Source organism: Hippoglossus stenolepis, chromosome 21 (assembly GCF_022539355.2).
Source record: "Hippoglossus stenolepis isolate QCI-W04-F060 chromosome 21, HSTE1.2, whole genome shotgun sequence".
In the NCBI taxonomy this organism is placed as follows: Eukaryota; Metazoa; Chordata; class Actinopteri; order Pleuronectiformes; family Pleuronectidae; genus Hippoglossus; species Hippoglossus stenolepis.
This window is the reverse complement of record NC_061503.1, coordinates 15,383,571-15,399,651: the sequence shown is the minus strand read 5'-3', so window position 1 is coordinate 15,399,651 and position 16,081 is coordinate 15,383,571. Positions and strand designations below refer to the sequence as shown.

General features: G+C 43.5%; 3 protein-coding genes across 3 annotated transcripts; 1 reads left to right on the top strand and 2 right to left on the bottom strand.

The window, feature by feature from the left end:
• Window positions 1–2,231: 2,231 nt before the first annotated feature.
• vkorc1 (vitamin K epoxide reductase complex, subunit 1) lies at window positions 2,232–4,221 on the bottom strand. Its single transcript, XM_035146695.2, has 3 exons — window positions 3,896–4,221; window positions 3,447–3,556; window positions 2,232–2,765 (listed from the first exon to the last, which is right to left on the bottom strand). Exons 1-3 carry the CDS (start codon window positions 4,069–4,071, stop codon window positions 2,554–2,556), a joined length of 498 nt encoding a protein of 165 aa, XP_035002586.1. The 5' UTR covers window positions 4,072–4,221; the 3' UTR covers window positions 2,232–2,553.
• Window positions 4,222–4,890: 669 nt separating this feature from the next.
• Window positions 4,891–10,587, top strand: mapk7 (mitogen-activated protein kinase 7). The gene is made up of 7 exons (XM_035146689.2): window positions 4,891–5,112; window positions 5,856–6,136; window positions 6,255–6,420; window positions 7,047–8,587; window positions 8,676–9,748; window positions 9,935–10,065; window positions 10,248–10,587. Exons 2-7 carry the CDS (start codon window positions 5,860–5,862, stop codon window positions 10,393–10,395), a joined length of 3,336 nt encoding a protein of 1,111 aa, XP_035002580.1. The 5' UTR covers window positions 4,891–5,112; window positions 5,856–5,859; the 3' UTR covers window positions 10,396–10,587.
• On the bottom strand, window positions 10,588–15,555 carry zgc:92313 (uncharacterized protein LOC436869 homolog). Its single transcript, XM_035146690.2, has 6 exons — window positions 15,231–15,555; window positions 14,933–15,045; window positions 13,353–13,432; window positions 12,395–12,666; window positions 11,529–11,689; window positions 10,588–11,323 (listed from the first exon to the last, which is right to left on the bottom strand). The coding sequence occupies exons 1-6, from the start codon at window positions 15,274–15,276 to the stop codon at window positions 11,069–11,071; spliced, it is 927 nt and encodes a 308-aa protein (XP_035002581.1). The 5' UTR covers window positions 15,277–15,555; the 3' UTR covers window positions 10,588–11,068.
• Between the last annotated feature and the right edge of the window lie 526 nt (window positions 15,556–16,081).

Here is a 16,081-nt window from a genome sequence, read left to right as displayed (position 1 = left end):
GTGCAAATATGTATTTTGACAATGCAGAGAAAGACCTTTACAAATGTGGTTGTGTAACGTTTCACAACACAAGCTGCTGTTTTCTTAGTCAACATTTCTCCTCTTCTTTGTTCGCAGTGAGGCTGGAGTTAACTTTCTCGCAACTTTTATTCAACATTATGTGTCGAAATATCACTAAAACTCTTTGAGAAGATTCTTGAACAACAGAAAAGTGCACAACGCAGCTTACCCATCAAGGGCCAACAGTCCCCTCCTGAAACCACATTTACATCCACTAGATCTGCACTTTTATTTGGATCTGCATCACATTTTCACAAGATTTCTCCAAGATCCATGAACTATTTTCTGAGAAATTGATGAAAATGTGGAAAAACACAATGTTGAAGAAAGTGAAACAACACTGGATCTGCTGCCTGATTTGGGTTCTTTCTTGGGTCATGCTCCACCTCTCCTCAAAAATTCCATGGAAAACGGTGGAATGGTTTATGCAGAATCCACCTAAATAACAAACAAACAAACAGCAGATGAAAACATAACTATACTTCTGCTGTCCTGAGAGTTAATAGAGTAAGTAGATGTCAGTTTCATGATCATGGAATAAAAGGGGGTCCAGATAAGATTGTGATGTTAGAAGTGACTTTATGGAAGATTACTAAATGTAACATTTACTTATTTACTTAACTCTTGAGCTGACTCCTTATCATTTGTCACATATACCATAAACAAATCTGAAGCCTCTTATAGTTGGCAAGTTAAGTAAAGAGGTTTTACTTGCATACACACCTAGGAATTTCATATCTGCTGCTTGAGACGAGAATCAGTGATGACTCAGTGAGGATTTAAATCTGTTAAACAAGTCGTCTGAGTAAGAATGAGTTACCTGCTGCATTTTGTGGAAAACTTCCGTGAGGAGAGAATCTCAATGAGGTGGGTTGGTGAAAGAGTAAATAAGCATGTGAGGGTTTGAGATAATGACGTACGATCAGAGAAGGAAGTTAAACTTAGACACAAATGTCATTTTGGTTTTGTTAAGATGATGAATTTGTTGGTTTTTCCTTAAGTACCGTTTGTCGACACTTGAATCCAAGTGGAAGGGGGACGCCTAAATCCGTTCTGTTGTAGCTGATGTGAAACATGCACTTGCATTTCAGGTGAAGGGCAGAACAAATGATTATTATGATTATTATGATCAATCTGTCGAGTTCCTCAGATCAGCAATTATTTGTTTATTCTTTAAAACACTGGGAAATCGTGAAGCATTCATTTCATCAGGGTCCAAGGGAACGTCTTGAAATTTCTTTTTTTTCTTGGTTGTCTGATTCATAATGACTTTTACATCGACAAGAAAAAAAAAGTTTCAGCAACAGGCGTTAGAAAATCCAAACCCTTCTAATTGCTGCAGTTATTTTATCTGTTTGTCTGTCGCTAAATCCACAGTAATGTGCGTTTTTGTGGTTTTACATTTTCTCTTTAAAGCTGCAAAGTGTGAGTTTTCTTACCTTGAGCAAATTGTTGTATACTAGGTAGAGAACAGATTTTATACTACTCAGGGCGTCGCTGTGCTGCAGGACTGTGAATCTAGAAAGCAGTGGTGGGATGTAACAAAGTACATTTATTCATGTATCTTTACTGAAGTAGATTTGTTTTCAGGTACTTTTCCCCACTTATATCAGCAAATATCTGTACATGTTTACGATGTACTGTTACATGATCGTATTTTTAAAAAATATATATTTTTAACATAATCAATAATGATAGGGGAGTTCACTGATCCAATAAGAACAGACAGGTCACATTAGATCGAGCAGCATCACTGCAAGTTACTCTCACTTTCAATACTTACAGTATATTTAAGTACCTACTTAAGTAAAATGTTTGAGTACTTCCTCCACCACTGCTAGAAAGAGTGTGTGAACCTGCGTTCAACAGCGCCACCACAGGAAAAGGCTGCACCTCTGAAGAAGGGCGATGAGTGACATGTATCAAACTGTTCTAACAACTGCCCTTTGTGGAGAATCTGCAACTTGCCAAGTGTAAATGAGAGACTTCTTCTCATATTAAAGTAGAGGTCGATCAAAAGGTTTTAAACTCATGAGAAACCAAGTAGAGTTTTTGAGTGAGTCCATCAAGATTTCCTTCTCAGAGGCTAAAGTTCACAGCATCATGTGAAAAAGAAGACAAACAGACCCTCAGTTATTTTAAATGAACAGAAATTGACATGTAGCCCCATCTACTGGTACGACTCTGTATTGCTTCACCAACATTTTATTTACTGTACATTAATCTGTTTTCATTTTTTAAAGCTTCTGTGGACTAAAATCACATTTGACAAAAAGCACTATTCAAATATACATATGTGTGTGTGTCAGCATTACAAAAAAACAATGAAGCAGAAAAGTGACTTCTGCTTGATCCAGTATCAAGCTGAGATGAGACACACATCCAGTCCTGTTTCTTTGAGAAACAAAAATACTGTGGCGGTGAATTTCCAGTTCCAGTGTGGCTTCACCTCAGCAGAAAAGCAGAGGCCTTTAATTTCACGAGTAACACACTCTATCCGGCCTTTTCCTTCATTCCCCCGATCGCTCTCCTTCGCCTGACGTTGGTGAAGAGCAGTGCGAAGTTGACGATGTATGTGGACACGCAGACCAGGCAGAAGTCCCCCAGAACGAAGGCGAGAATGGACGCCAGATAGAGAGAGCCGGCCACCGACACCCAGGAGAAGAAGACCAGCAACATTGCAGCTTTCCTGGACAGTGACAGACCTGTAATGAAGACAGACACCAGGACTTTAGCCTATCAATAAAAAGACTACACAGTAGCAATTTAAGGAAACCCAGCAGAATCTATCACTGATAAGCTTGACTGATAAGCAATCAAATACTATGTTGTTATTTTTAAAAACCAAATCTGCAGTACTCAGGACCTTTCTGTCAAAAGCTGAGCTACAGACGATCATTCACACCTTTATTTTCATCCTCAATGAATCATCTCTGGAGCATCTTGAAGTCGTCCAGACCCGTCTTACACTGGCTGCCCATCAAATTCATAACTGATTTTCACTTATCGAGCACTGCATGGTCAGGCCCCTGAACTTAACTGACCTGCTCCATCCGTACAGCTTGGCTCCTCTGATCAGGGGTTACTGCTTGGACCACATATCCGTTTAAAAAACTACAGGCGACTGTGCTTTCTAAGTTTTGGATCTTTTAATTTACTTACTTTATTTACCAACTTACCTCACTTTATTTTATACTTTACTCACTAACTTACTTGACTTTCTAACCTGACTTACATTGCTTTAACTTAACTTAACTTACTTTCTTTACTTTTCTGAAACACCTGAAGAGCAGGGCCAGTCATGGTTCATAGAAATGCTGGAATGTAAACAGTCTCTTCCCTAAAAGCACTGGCCTATAATCAGCAGAAGATGATGACAGACTAACCAAGGCCCATCTGCAGAGTGTAGAATATGATGCCGAGCAAACTGTTGGGCTGGTTCAGAGGACTGTCCTGGGCCACGAAGAACTGGACCAAACCAAAACCACGTCCCCATCTGCCAAAAAAACCAAAAGGACACACATTACTGTCAAGAAAGTGAAAAGATAGCTCTGCTGCATTCTACTATATAATTCAGAGATTATAATTATTGTCAGGAAAAGTCCAGGGATATTCACTCAGTTGTCTCACAGTGTGCAACAGTAGCTGAGGAATGTAGCACGTGGCACTGAAATGAATGGGACTGGAAAAATGCACATTTCACAGTTTACAGGCAAACGTTAGAAGCATGAATGAACCAATGCAGGAGAGAGACGAGGTCGAGGTTTGCTGCATCTGCGCCACAGGTATGAACCAGTAAAACTAAAGAGAACCAGCACATGAGTAAACAACTTACCTGGAGGTGAAGACTTTGGAGCAGCTCACCGACTCCCCCAGGTCACACATCGCTCTGTAGTCTGGGTTCGACTCTTTGGACACCTCGACGTGGAGCGCGTAAACCGACAGAGCCAAACCGAAGACGCACAGGAAAACGCGCACTTTCCTCTCCCACCGCGGCATCTCACCGGCCATGTTTAAAACAACACGAGTCTGCAGAAGACCGAGGAAGAGTTAGATCAATCTCTGTGTTTTTGCTGCTGCAGAGTTTTCTTTCCTGCTCTTCTGCAGGGGACGTGTTGGAGGCCAGATTCTCTCTTCTGATTGGTGGGGGGTTTTTTTTGCAGCTGCTTCTCATTGGACAGCTGGGTACAGATGTTGGACAGCCAGGATGAGGGGGTGTGTACTGTGTGTTTACTGTGGACTTCAGTCTCTGTGGCCTCCAGGGACATGGAACATAACACTACAGGTTCAAGCATCTGCAGTCTATAATTACAAATACTGTAATTATATTAAATTAAACTATAGGACCCAATTGTGCCATGTATATGACCAGTGGTTGAGGAAGTAACTCACATTAATCAGTAAGTTTTCAGCGTATAAGGAACTTGCTTTGGTGTTTGATACATGTCACACAAGTGGAAAAATAGGGGTTATGTCGTTCAAGGAGAAAGATAAAGATAAATCAAATATAAACTTTGTAGAAAAAACTACAATATGAATGAATATGAAATATGTGCAATATATTACAGACTGTGCATAAGACGTACAAGTTATTCGAGTAATAATCTTTACAGACGAACAGAAGAATGAATCTGTATGTGTTAAAGTTTTTTTTGATAAACTGTGGCTCCTCCTCAACTAATAAACTTCTGGAAAATCGCGTCATCACGTCCCATAAAAAAAAACAAAAAAACAGAGAGCCTACTATACAGAGCGACGCCCCGCCCTCCACCACGTCCTCTGCTCCCATTGGGTGGTCTCTTGTAGGTGCTCTCACCTCGTTGGTCCAACGCCCGTCACTCAAACGCGACGCGGAAGTGCAGCGCGGAGGAGGCGGCGGACAATAACAAGAGAAACCAGCTCTACCACGGGATCGCGAACACATTTACACGTGTTGTGGTTACTTCACATGGTGGACCGGTGCTCGGTTACTCACAGGCTCGTCTCCGGGATGTCTCGTTCCGGTTCATGACCGAGAAGTGCCCGGTTCAACGCTCCTGGACTGAGCTGCAGGTAAGCAGCCTACGCCCCTGCGTCAAAGAGCGGCTGAGGTATCATGGAGTCAGTGGGTTCCCCCTCTGTTTAATGGAAAAGGTAGCAGCGCCTCAAAGACAGCTCGTCCCGGGTCTGTTCTCTGTTCACCGCCGCTGTGTCGTAGACTGGTGTCCGGACCGGGAGCCACAGGTTTCGGTCCCTTGTCACCCAGGCCTAACGGGTCAGGTCCCGGCTCGTCCCTGTCCCACCACCTTCTGCTAATAAATAGTAAAAACGTTAAATAACTGCACATTCACCTGCTGTGACGTTTGGTTTTCTCTGAGGGTTTTAAATCTACTGTACACCTGTGTAACTCAGGTATCAGTGGCTCCTGGGGGCCTCAATGTGGAGTTAAACTCAGGTATCAGTGGCTCCTGGGGGCCTCAATGTGGAGTTAAACTCAGGTATCAGTAGATTTGAAGTGGCTCCTGAGGGCCTCACTGTAGAGTTAAACTCAGGTATCAGTGGCAGCCTCAATGTAGAGTTAAACTCAGGTATCAGTGGCTCCTGGGGCCTCAATGTAGAGTTAAACTCAGGTATCAGTGGCTCCTGGGGGCCTCAATGTAGAGTTAAACTCAGGTATCAGTAGATTTGAAGTGGCTCCTGAGGGCCTCACTGTAGAGTTTGACTCAGGTATCAGTAATCCTGAAGTTGCTCCTGGGGGCCTCACTGTGACGTCTTGTAAACTGACACCAATGAAAAACTGTCATTTCTCTTTACAGAAAAATGTCAACCAAGGAGGACGGAGAAGGTAAAAACTGTCAACCTGTGGCCATGTCGCCAGAAAGAATGTCCACCGACAAAAGCAGAGAAAACCAGAACGAGCGCAGAGTCGAGGCGACGGGAGAAACCACAGAAACCAGCACATCAGCAAAAAACCTGGCCCTGCTCAAAGCTCACTCCCTGGATGTGAAGTTCGACGTCGGAGAGGAGTATGACGTCATAGAAACCATCGGCACAGGGGCCTATGGAGTCGTGTCATCTGCCAGGAGACGGGACAGTGGTAGGTCTGATTTACTGAAGAAGAAAAAAAAATATCTCATTTTGATTTTACCACAATGCTCAGTGATGAATGAGGAAGTCCTTGTGTTTATTTCTTGAATCGTGTTTGCATTTCACAGGCCAGCAGGTGGCGATAAAGAAGATCTCCAATGCTTTTGAAGTGGTGACAAATGCCAAGCGCACTTTGCGAGAGCTCAAGATTCTGAAGCACTTCAAACATGACAACATTATCGCCATCAAAGACATCCTGCAGCCGAACCTCCCTCACTCTGCCTTCAAGTCTGTGTATGTGTACACACACACACACACACACACACACACACACACACACACACACACACAAACACACATGCCTCAGACTGTAAGGTTATTAAGGTCATTAATATCAAGCTGACTATTTAAAATAGTTTATTTACCCATCGAGCTGAGGATTCAGTAATAACCAAAATATACAAATATATTTAAAAAATGTGGATGTGAAATATTTAGCAGAGAACAAAACCCATCCCTAAAATATAGTTTATATTTGACATTATTGTATTGGTGGAAATTGTACTAAGAATGTTATGTAATAGGGAGACATAATATTTCACGTGTAGGCGGTTATATTTATTTAAACATCTATTAATGGATCAATAATCATTCTAATAAGAGTGGAAATAGTTTACTGATGCTGGTGACAAAACTATTTGATCAGCTGTTTAATACAAGTATTTATACGTTTTAAGATAGTTATATTCTTAGAAATCATTTTATGGAGCATTAGCATTAGAGGATAATAATGCCACATAATACCAATATGTTTATGTATCCAAAGTTCCCCTCAGTTCATCAAAATGACCTCACCCTATCTGATTGTTGAGTGACCACCTTTCTAAAGCTCATCTCTGTTCCATTTCCCATGTCCGCAGGTACGTGGTGCTGGACCTCATGGAGAGCGACTTGCACCAGATCATACACTCTGCCCAGACGCTCACCCCGGAGCACACACGCTACTTTCTGTACCAGCTACTGCGTGGCCTTAAGTATGTGCACTCTGCCAACGTCATCCACCGTGACCTCAAACCCTCCAACCTGTTGGTGAACGAGAACTGTGAGCTGAAAATCGGAGACTTCGGCATGGCGAGGGGTCTCAGTTCGCACCCCGAGGAGTCTCACTCCTTCATGACTGAATACGTGGCGACGCGATGGTATCGTGCTCCTGAACTCCTGCTGTCGCTGAATCACTATACTTTGGCCATTGACTTGTGGTCGGTGGGCTGCATCTTTGCAGAAATGTTGGGGCGTAAGCAGCTTTTTCCTGGGAAGCACTACGTCCATCAGCTGCAGCTCATTCTCTCTGTGTTAGGCACTCCTCCGGAGGGTTTAATCGGTGCTATCAGAGCCGACAGAGTACGCTCCTACGTTCAGAGTCTTCCAACGAGGTTAGCCGTGCCTTTGGCCAAACTCTATCCACAGGCTGAACCGGAGGCTTTGGACCTGCTGGCGGCCATGTTGCGCTTTGACCCTCGTGAACGAATAGGTGTGACACAAGCGCTGGAGCATCCTTACCTGGCCAAGTACCACGACCCAGATGACGAGCCAATCTGTGTGCCAGCTTTTGACTTTGAATTCGACAACCTCCAAATGAACAAGGAGCAGATCAAAGAGGCGATTCTGGTGGAGATCCAGGACTTTCATAGAAACAAACAAATCACTCGTCAGAGACTGCAGTTCAGGCCTCTGGTGAATGGCGGAGCTGTAGCACAGAGCAGCAACCAGTCTAACGCTCAGGCCTCGACTGTCACCAAATCAGCATTGGTTCCCATGGCACAACACTCGCAAGCAGCACAGATACAACAGCAGCAAATGAGAGAAGTGGAATCTCTTCAGCAACAAGACCACACACCAGCAAAAGGGAACTATGCATTTACAAATGACATGCAGACCTTTAATAAGCCCACATCACTCCTAGAAGTTACTCCACCTCGTGTGACCCATAATTTGCCCCTGCTCTCTAAAAATGAAAGTGGCCCAGTTGATGTGGACATGCCCAGTGCCAACTCAGACTGCAGTCAGCTAGAGACTATAGATTTAACAACACCAGTGTCTAGTCAGGAGGCCCCCTCAGAAACAATGAGAGACAGTGAGGCACAGGAGCAGCTCACCAGCGGTCAAGCTGCCCTGACTCAATCCACCCAGAGCCAGTCCATGACCCAGGTTCCCACCAGTGTTCCTGCAACACCAGCACAGACCATGACACCCCTACCCACCACTGTGCCTTCCCTTTCCCTGTCTGTGGCACAAGCCCAGTCACTGTCTCAGTCCCTTTCACAGTCACTGTCCAAGAACGCCAGGCCTCCTCCTGGTGCAGGAGAGGGAACCAGAAAAGAAGGAGCCATTTCAGAGGATACTAAAGCTGCACTTAAAGCAGCTTTATTAAAATCCGCTCTCAGAAATAAATGCAGGGGTGGTAAGTGTATGGTCCTCAGTGTATTTTGTTTTTAAATGTACACCGTTAAAATGTCATGCTTACACTTAATTTGTTGTCTTCATCGCAGATGGAGGTATGTCTGCGCTGGGCATGGATGCTAGTGGAGGAGGTATATTGTCCTCCCTGTCATCTGTTCCGGAGTCGCGACGGCCTGTCACAGCCCAAGAGCGTCAACGAGAAAGAGAGGAGAAGAGAAGGAAGAGGCAGGAACGAGCCAGAGAGAGGGAGAGGAAAATGAAGGAAAAGGAGAGAAGAGAGGGAAAACAGGGGGACTCTCTGGGCGGGGTTCTGCTGAGTGACAACGACAAAAGCCTTTTGCAGCGGTGGACGATGATGATGGACAGTCGAAATGAGAGGGTTGTTGAAAATGACTGTAACTCACACCGGGGCGTGGGGATCGGTGATAGCACTCAAGGAGCTCTGAGCAATATAACAGACAAGGAACTGAGGAGGATTCATCTTCACAAACAGTTAATCTCTAGAGTTAAACCTAACCAGCCGAGTTTGTTCCAACCACCCAGCAGCCAGCAAGCATCATTACTTTTACCCATGAGCCAGAGGAAACCTCCCGCAGATTTAGTTGTTAGTGGAGGGATAGATATATTGAGTGTCACTAGCAGCTTCGTTAAAAACAACACGCTCAAACCCCACAACGAGGGCAACGGACAAAGTGGTTTCAACTGTTTGGGGAATTGGAGCGGGCAGCAATTAGAGACAAGGCCACCTCAACAACCACAACAAAACAGGAAACAGCAGACGCTACCGCCAGGCTTTCTTCAGCCGCAGCTCCAACCACAAAGCCAAACCCAACCCGACCCTCAACCTCAGTCGCAGCTGCTCCCACTGGAGAGTTTTTTGACTAAGGCTCCAACTCTAACCAGCAGAGAGACAAATGGGAATGTGAACATCGGAGGCCAAAATAACCTCAACTCCCACCCGACTACAAGGGCTGGGCCGATGGAGAAGCTGTGTCCCACCGCGGGAGAGAAATCGGGGCCACAGCCGACAAACCCTCTCTGTGGGGCTTTAGGAGTCCCGTCACAGCCTCATCCCAGTTTAGGATTCACTGATACAGGACAACATGGGCCCTCCATTGCCCCCGACATCCACACAGTAACACTGCAACTGTCAAAGTCCCAGGTTTGTGATACATTCATATTTCTTGAGGTAGCATTTTACCTGAGACGACCAGTGTAGTATGTATTAACAGAACAGTATAAAAACATTTTCTTCTACATGCATTTATTTATATATGTCTTAAATGTCACAATCTTTTTTTGATCTGAGGGTTACAAAGTTCTTCTGACCTAATATTTTCCCTGTCAGGTGGAGGACATTCTACCCCCAGTGTTCTCAGTCACCCCTAAAGGTAGCGGCGCTGGGTACGGCGTGGGCTTCGACCTGGACGACCTTCTCAACCAGTCTCTCACAGACCTGCAACACTGTGACAGGGACAGGTGAGGTCTAACTTGTTTTCTAATGTGAACAACACCAGTGTTAAAAGTCTCAAACCAGCAAGTGAAAAGTGCATTTGTGAGCTTTGACCAAGCACTGAAAAACATTTGGTTCAACATGAATATACTTTTGAATAAACAAAAGAAAGGCCACTCTTAATGCTTTCTACATTCTCCTCCATCAGCTACGACTCGGCTCCCCTGTCGGCCTCCCTCTTATCTGATTGGAGCGAGGTGCACCGCATGACTCCGGCTGATCTGGAATCACTGCAGCAGGAGTTGCAGCTCGGCTCTCCCATGATCCTCTCTGATACCATTCCCCCTGACGCCTGACTTTCCTTAAATCTGAAAAGACGAAACTTGGATTTGTGTTGAAGTTATTTTCTTTTTTAGCATGAAAACCTTAAATGAAGACTAATTAAATTAATTTAAACGCTAGTCTTTGTTTTTTATCGGCACTACCAAGCTGTTTTTTTACCATTTTGACATGCTGTCCGTTCTTTATAATAAAGAAAACTCATTCTGTCTTTGTTTCTGAATATTTAATGAACTTCAGACCATTTTAAAACTACCTTCATTTCAATCAAGAAAACATTCAAAAGGGCTGTGCACAGAAATTGTATTATTCTTTTCATCATACATAATCGAAGGGAAACATTTACAGGTGAGAGCAGAAGATGATACATACAGTAACGGCTTAGAGGTTAAAAGAGCACCGAGATGATTTCAATAATCAAATTAACAATTTATTTCAAATATAGAAGACATAATTTATTTAGCTATTTTTTCTGATTTAAAATACAAACCTATCAAAGCTACTTTGACTCAAAGATAATTCAGTTTCATTACAACAGTTTTTTAGGACACTCAATGTTAAATATGGCTCCATGTGCACATCACATAGTTTTTTTAGGTGAACTATTCAGGATCACTTTGGACACAAGTCATATTTACGATTGACCTGGATTACATTCTTCCTCCCAGAAATCCAGTTTTCAGGGTGGGTTTATTTCTGAAGCAGGATCAGTAGAGAGGACAGGCAGCTGACCACGATGGCCGCCCTCCCACACCAGTTCTGATCCGCTCGGCCGTACAGCCTGATCTCTGGTATTGTGTTGCTGATGAAGCTTGTGTAGCTGGTCATTCTGGTGTACACACCCGGCTTATTTCGGTGAGCACAGCCCAGTCCAAAGCTCACCACCCCGGCCTGCACCCATGTCCCATTTATCATCCGGCACACAAGAGGCCCTCCTGAGTCACCCTGGAAACAAACAACCTACACATTCAACTTTCGCCACTGGGAGGTATCAAAGTTCTCAAAAGGAATGTCCTTACACACTAGACGGTGAATGGCTGCAGAAACGCAACAATCCAGGTTATTGTCAAAGCACGTTCTTGTTTTTGCTCATCTAAACATGCCTTTGTGAATGTTAACACGGCAGCAAGAACAGTTGATCCAACAGTACCTGGCAGGAGTCCTTGCCGCCCTCCTGGTATCCAGCACAGATCATGTCATACCGGATGTCCACCTGCTCCGATGGGTTCGTCTGGTACATGTTCTGACATGAACCCTGAGAGATGATTGGCACCTGCACGTCCTGCAGAGTCCCGACTCCTGACAGAGGGACTGAGGGGGACACGAGGCCAGATGGAGAATGAACAACAAAGGGAGTACGAGCCTCTTAAATGTCTGCAGCAGGAACAGGTGGCAGGTACGCTTTGTTCTACTACTATCAAGGTTCAATGGGCATGTTGAAGGTTTAAATCTTTAATGATAAAGGGTTAGAATTGGTCTTTGTGTAGAAATAACCAGGGTGTCAATGCAACGGACACACTTACATTAATTTTACTGTGATCAAATGCATCAAATCTAAACTTTAGTCATTCTGCAGGACAACTGTCGAACAAAGCAAAGAGAGTTTCAGGGTTAGGAGCTGGAATGTCTTCGACTGGCCGAGTCACCTGATCTCAGTCCTACTGAGCAGCATTCCACCTGGTGAAGACCACACTGAAGGCAGAGAGACCCCACAACAAGACACAAAGAGTCTGCTGGTGGGTGTGGGTCAGAGACTTTTAAAGGATTTTACACATAATGTTAAATTGAATGAGCATATGATGATCAGTACTATGGACCCAGAAGTGGGTGCAGAGCTGGTGCAAGCAGGGCAACGAATTATATTATGAAAAAGGAGATCAGGAAAAGAATAATGAATGTTTAAACCAAATTTACGCCCCTGACACCAGTTTTCCAGATAAACAAAACAGCTATTTGTGCACTGTTGAAACGTTGAACTGCTTGATAAAATAATGTAAAGAATCCAGTATGTCCTACCGTCGTCCCTGGTGTTCCCCCAGCCGGTGACGGAGCACAACATGCCACTCGGGAACAGCGTGTTAGATGCCGGCAAACAGACGGGACGAATGTGATCCGACCAGGTCAACGGGCTGCTCAGCTGCACCAGCGCCACGTCCTTCCCGTTGTGAGGATCGTTGTAGCCGGATGGGATCACCACCTGTCTCACGCGATGCGATGACTCGTGCTGGTTATAGCCATTCAGCTGGTACCGGCCAGCGTAGATGATGTAAGAGCTCACGTCCGATGGACTGAAAGAAGAAGAGGAACACTGAACAGAACCTGCTAGATTGGATATAAAGGGGACTTTGAATGTTGATGTTTGTCATATTCCTGTACACCAATATTCACTTTTTACTGCTGCCAATTGCTGTTATTAGCCGGATTATGCAATAAAACAATTGAACCGATTTTTCTTGACGTGGAATTGATTTCTAAAAAATGTTGCGAGATTTGGGGATGTTTGTGAAGTTCTCAAGAAATAATCCATGGATCAGGAACAGGCATATTTAGGAGACCAATATCTATGAGTGTGTGCAATTTGGTGGGACTTGATTGAATGTAATTGTTGAGATTGGCGGAGGCTTGCGCTCTACTGAGTGACATTTTAGTTTAGCTCCTCAGATACTCATCGGGTACAAATGAAACGAATCACCTGTAAATGATTAACAGAAAGCTTTGATTCCTCACGGTCAGTTTGTGTGTGCATACTCTTACTGCTTAATTTTTAATGTGGAGAAACTAATTATGAAAACGGGATCAATTAGGAGTTTAACGGGATGAAGTCAGTTTTCTGATTATGCACATTTCAAACATTCTCCTTGAATAAGTAGACTTTCCTTGAGGGGCTTTCTGCAGTGGCCTCTGCCAGGATTCAGACAAGGTGATTCAGACGGCTCGATAAAGAAGCAGACAGCCTGTGTGTAACTTCTCTTACTTGGGGAAACAATGAGCGGCTGATAGGACCCAGCTCTCCGTGATGATGGAGCCTCCGCAGATATGACCGTCACTGACTGTCTGGAAGCCGAGGGGAGAGAGGGAGTGAGTCACCTCAGCATCACAGGCAAAAGCCTCTCTCAGCAAGTTCGTATTCATCAACAAAACCCCGACTAACCCACTCAGAGAGCTAGCCACAGGCAGAAGTGATACTAGAGCTGGGCAATAAGACAATATCAATAATCATAATGACGAAATGGAACAAATCAAACACATCTACCAAACACAAAACCCCTGAATTTGATTTATATAGAATGTGTTTGCTGTTTAACTGGAGCAAAAACAAGTCTTTAATTTTAAGTCAAAATATTAAATTTACATCAAGAAGAAGCAGCAAATGATCAGATATGAGAAGCTGGAGCTACCAAACATTTTAGCTTGAAAAATGACCGATGGTTGATTAGTTTTCTGTCAATCATCTCAGTGATTTTTCAATTAATGGATTCAGCTCAGCTTCTTAATCAGATATTTGCGATGGCACACATGACAGAACCCTAGAAGACCAAACCCTATTTGATCTGTGGTGCTGTTTTTACACTTGAAAGAAATAATAACGAGACAATTATAGTGAAATCAATTTTTACTTTATGAGAAGTTGGAGCTACCAATCGTTTTAGCTTTAAAAACAACTGATGATTGTTTACTATCATTTTTACCAGCTACATTAGTCTAATGAAAAACTTTGTATAGTTTCAGTTATTTATCTTTGAGTCTGTATTTATATTTGGCTTCAATACTCTGCCTCGGTTACTTGTGTCTTTCAATCACCTTATACTTAAAAATATTTGTATTGTCAACATCTCCATGAGCACATACTTCTTTACAGCGACAGCTTTGTATTAGTTCTGGTGGCTGGACTTTCATATCAGTGCAGTGAACTCATTTTGACCTTTTATTGTTCTTATGTTCTTGTCTTTTGACTGTTCCGTGTGTTACTGGCTGCATAAATTTCCCTCGGGATCAATAAAGTATCCATCTATCAATCTAGTGTTCTGTCAATCGTCTAATAGATTGCCAAGCACTTATTTTGGTCTTTTAAATTAGATTAAAATAGGATAGTGAGAATTCAACTAAATTTGTATAGCGCCAAACCATAAAATGCATTATGTCAAGTCACTTTACATAGAAGGGGAAGACCTTAAAATGAAAGAGAAACCCCGGTTGGAGTGAGCAGAGTAAAATGGGTGAAGAGAGGAGAGATAAGAGAGAGAGAGAGATAAGAGAGAGAGAGATAAGAGAGATAAGAGAGAGAGAGAGATAAGAGAGAGAGAGAGAGAGAGAGAGAGACAGACACACACACCAGGAACAGGAACAGTTGTGTACCATCACGTTTCAGCTCTGACAGACTAGTTGTTATAATGAAAACAACAAGAGTGATAATTATGGATGACGAGCTGTTTAACTCCAGACTGTTGTTGATATTAATGACAGTAGATCTGAAACAAGAAGGTGAGACGTGGCATCAACACATTCAGGGAAATGAAACATCCCACAGACCACTACAGGAAACTGAAGACACACCTGCACGTCCACCTGCCAGGGCCAAGCCCCATCCTGGGCGTCCATGCCCCCCACGATCCGGTTCTCCATTAACGGCGGTCGGCCACATTCTTGGGCGTAAGAGGCCAAAACCCCTGCGTAGACAAACGTAGAGAACATTTCTGAATCGCTCACACGGAGGCATTGGGGGGGACATTACGCATCATGTTCGGGTGTGCGGAGTTAGCTTGGAGAGCTAAGCTGGTGTTTCACAGGGGGACAAAGACTCGGCAGACAATGGAGGAGCAGGTGGGTGGAGGGGGATGGAGGCGACACTCACCTGTCGTGAACCAGAAAATGGCCGAAAACCGCGAATTCGGCGACATTTTGGGAAGTTTCGCGGCACAAAAAGAAGAAGAAACAAATCTGAAGGAAGTTTCTTCTTCTTCTCCTTCTTCAATCTTCTGCTTCTCCCTGTGTCCAGCTTCAGGAACTCGAACCAGCCTCAAGGTGAGTTTTATATATTTCTAACACAGTCCTTTGGTCGGAGTCATTAGATCCATGGCCGCGGACTCGCTCCTGTAACGGATCCAGGTTTCATGGTGAACGGTTTCAGGCGAATTCCTCCCAAACCACTATCTGCCGCCTACCTGTGTGCTCACCGTCGCCCAATCAGAGCTCTTGCCCCGCCTCCCCCACCCACCTGAACCAATGACGTCGAAGAAATGCAGCGCAGGACCAATCAGATTCTCCCCAGCTGAACCGAGGTCGTCAGTCCTCAAACCTCCTGGTGGGTTTATTTATCATTTTCACTTTCAAACAGATTTTAAACAAAACTAATTGTTTATTTGTAAATGAAGCAACAATTTAGATTAAATCTAATCAACAGTAAGTGAAAAGCTATTTTCATTTAACTGAATTTTAACAAGATATAAATATTTAAATGCTGCTTGTTTGTTCATGATATGATATGCATCATTAATAGTAATATAATATAATATATTGTATTACATCTGCATAATGGGCACTGATTGTGATACTTAAATTTGCCTACATTTACTGATTATACTTTACACATTATAATGTCCTTTTGAATAGTATGGTTATGGTGGTTTTACTGTGTTATACACATGACTATACACAGGTTATTTTATTTGAGTTATACTTCATGTGAGTTATAGTTATTAACAG

What these genes read in the sequence shown, in the direction of transcription:
- vkorc1 (XM_035146695.2), bottom strand. Translation starts at nt 4,071, where the DNA reads ATGGCCGGTGAGATGCCGCGGTGGGAGAGGAAAGTGCGCGTTTTCCTG. An exon ending in TCCAAAGTCTTCACCTCCAG is followed by an intron (nt 3,557 to 3,895) that starts GTAAGTTGTTTA and finishes TTTTTTTGGCAG; the next exon opens with ATGGGGACGTGGTTTTGGTT. An exon ending in CACTCTGCAGATGGGCCTTG is followed by an intron (nt 2,766 to 3,446) that starts GTTAGTCTGTCA and finishes TCTTCATTACAG; the next exon opens with GTCTGTCACTGTCCAGGAAA.
- mapk7 (XM_035146689.2), top strand. Translation starts at nt 5,860, where the DNA reads ATGTCAACCAAGGAGGACGGAGAAGGTAAAAACTGTCAACCTGTGGCC. An exon ending in CACTCTGCCTTCAAGTCTGT is followed by an intron (nt 6,421 to 7,046) that starts GTATGTGTACAC and finishes CCATGTCCGCAG; the next exon opens with GTACGTGGTGCTGGACCTCA. An exon ending in CAGAAATAAATGCAGGGGTG is followed by an intron (nt 8,588 to 8,675) that starts GTAAGTGTATGG and finishes TCTTCATCGCAG; the next exon opens with ATGGAGGTATGTCTGCGCTG.
- zgc:92313 (XM_035146690.2), bottom strand. Translation starts at nt 15,276, where the DNA reads ATGTCGCCGAATTCGCGGTTTTCGGCCATTTTCTGGTTCACGACAG. An exon ending in CCTGGCAGGTGGACGTGCAG is followed by an intron (nt 13,433 to 14,932) that starts GTGTGTCTTCAG and finishes CTCGGCTTCCAG; the next exon opens with ACAGTCAGTGACGGTCATAT. An exon ending in GCGGCAAGGACTCCTGCCAG is followed by an intron (nt 11,324 to 11,528) that starts GTACTGTTGGAT and finishes GTTTGTTTCCAG; the next exon opens with GGTGACTCAGGAGGGCCTCT.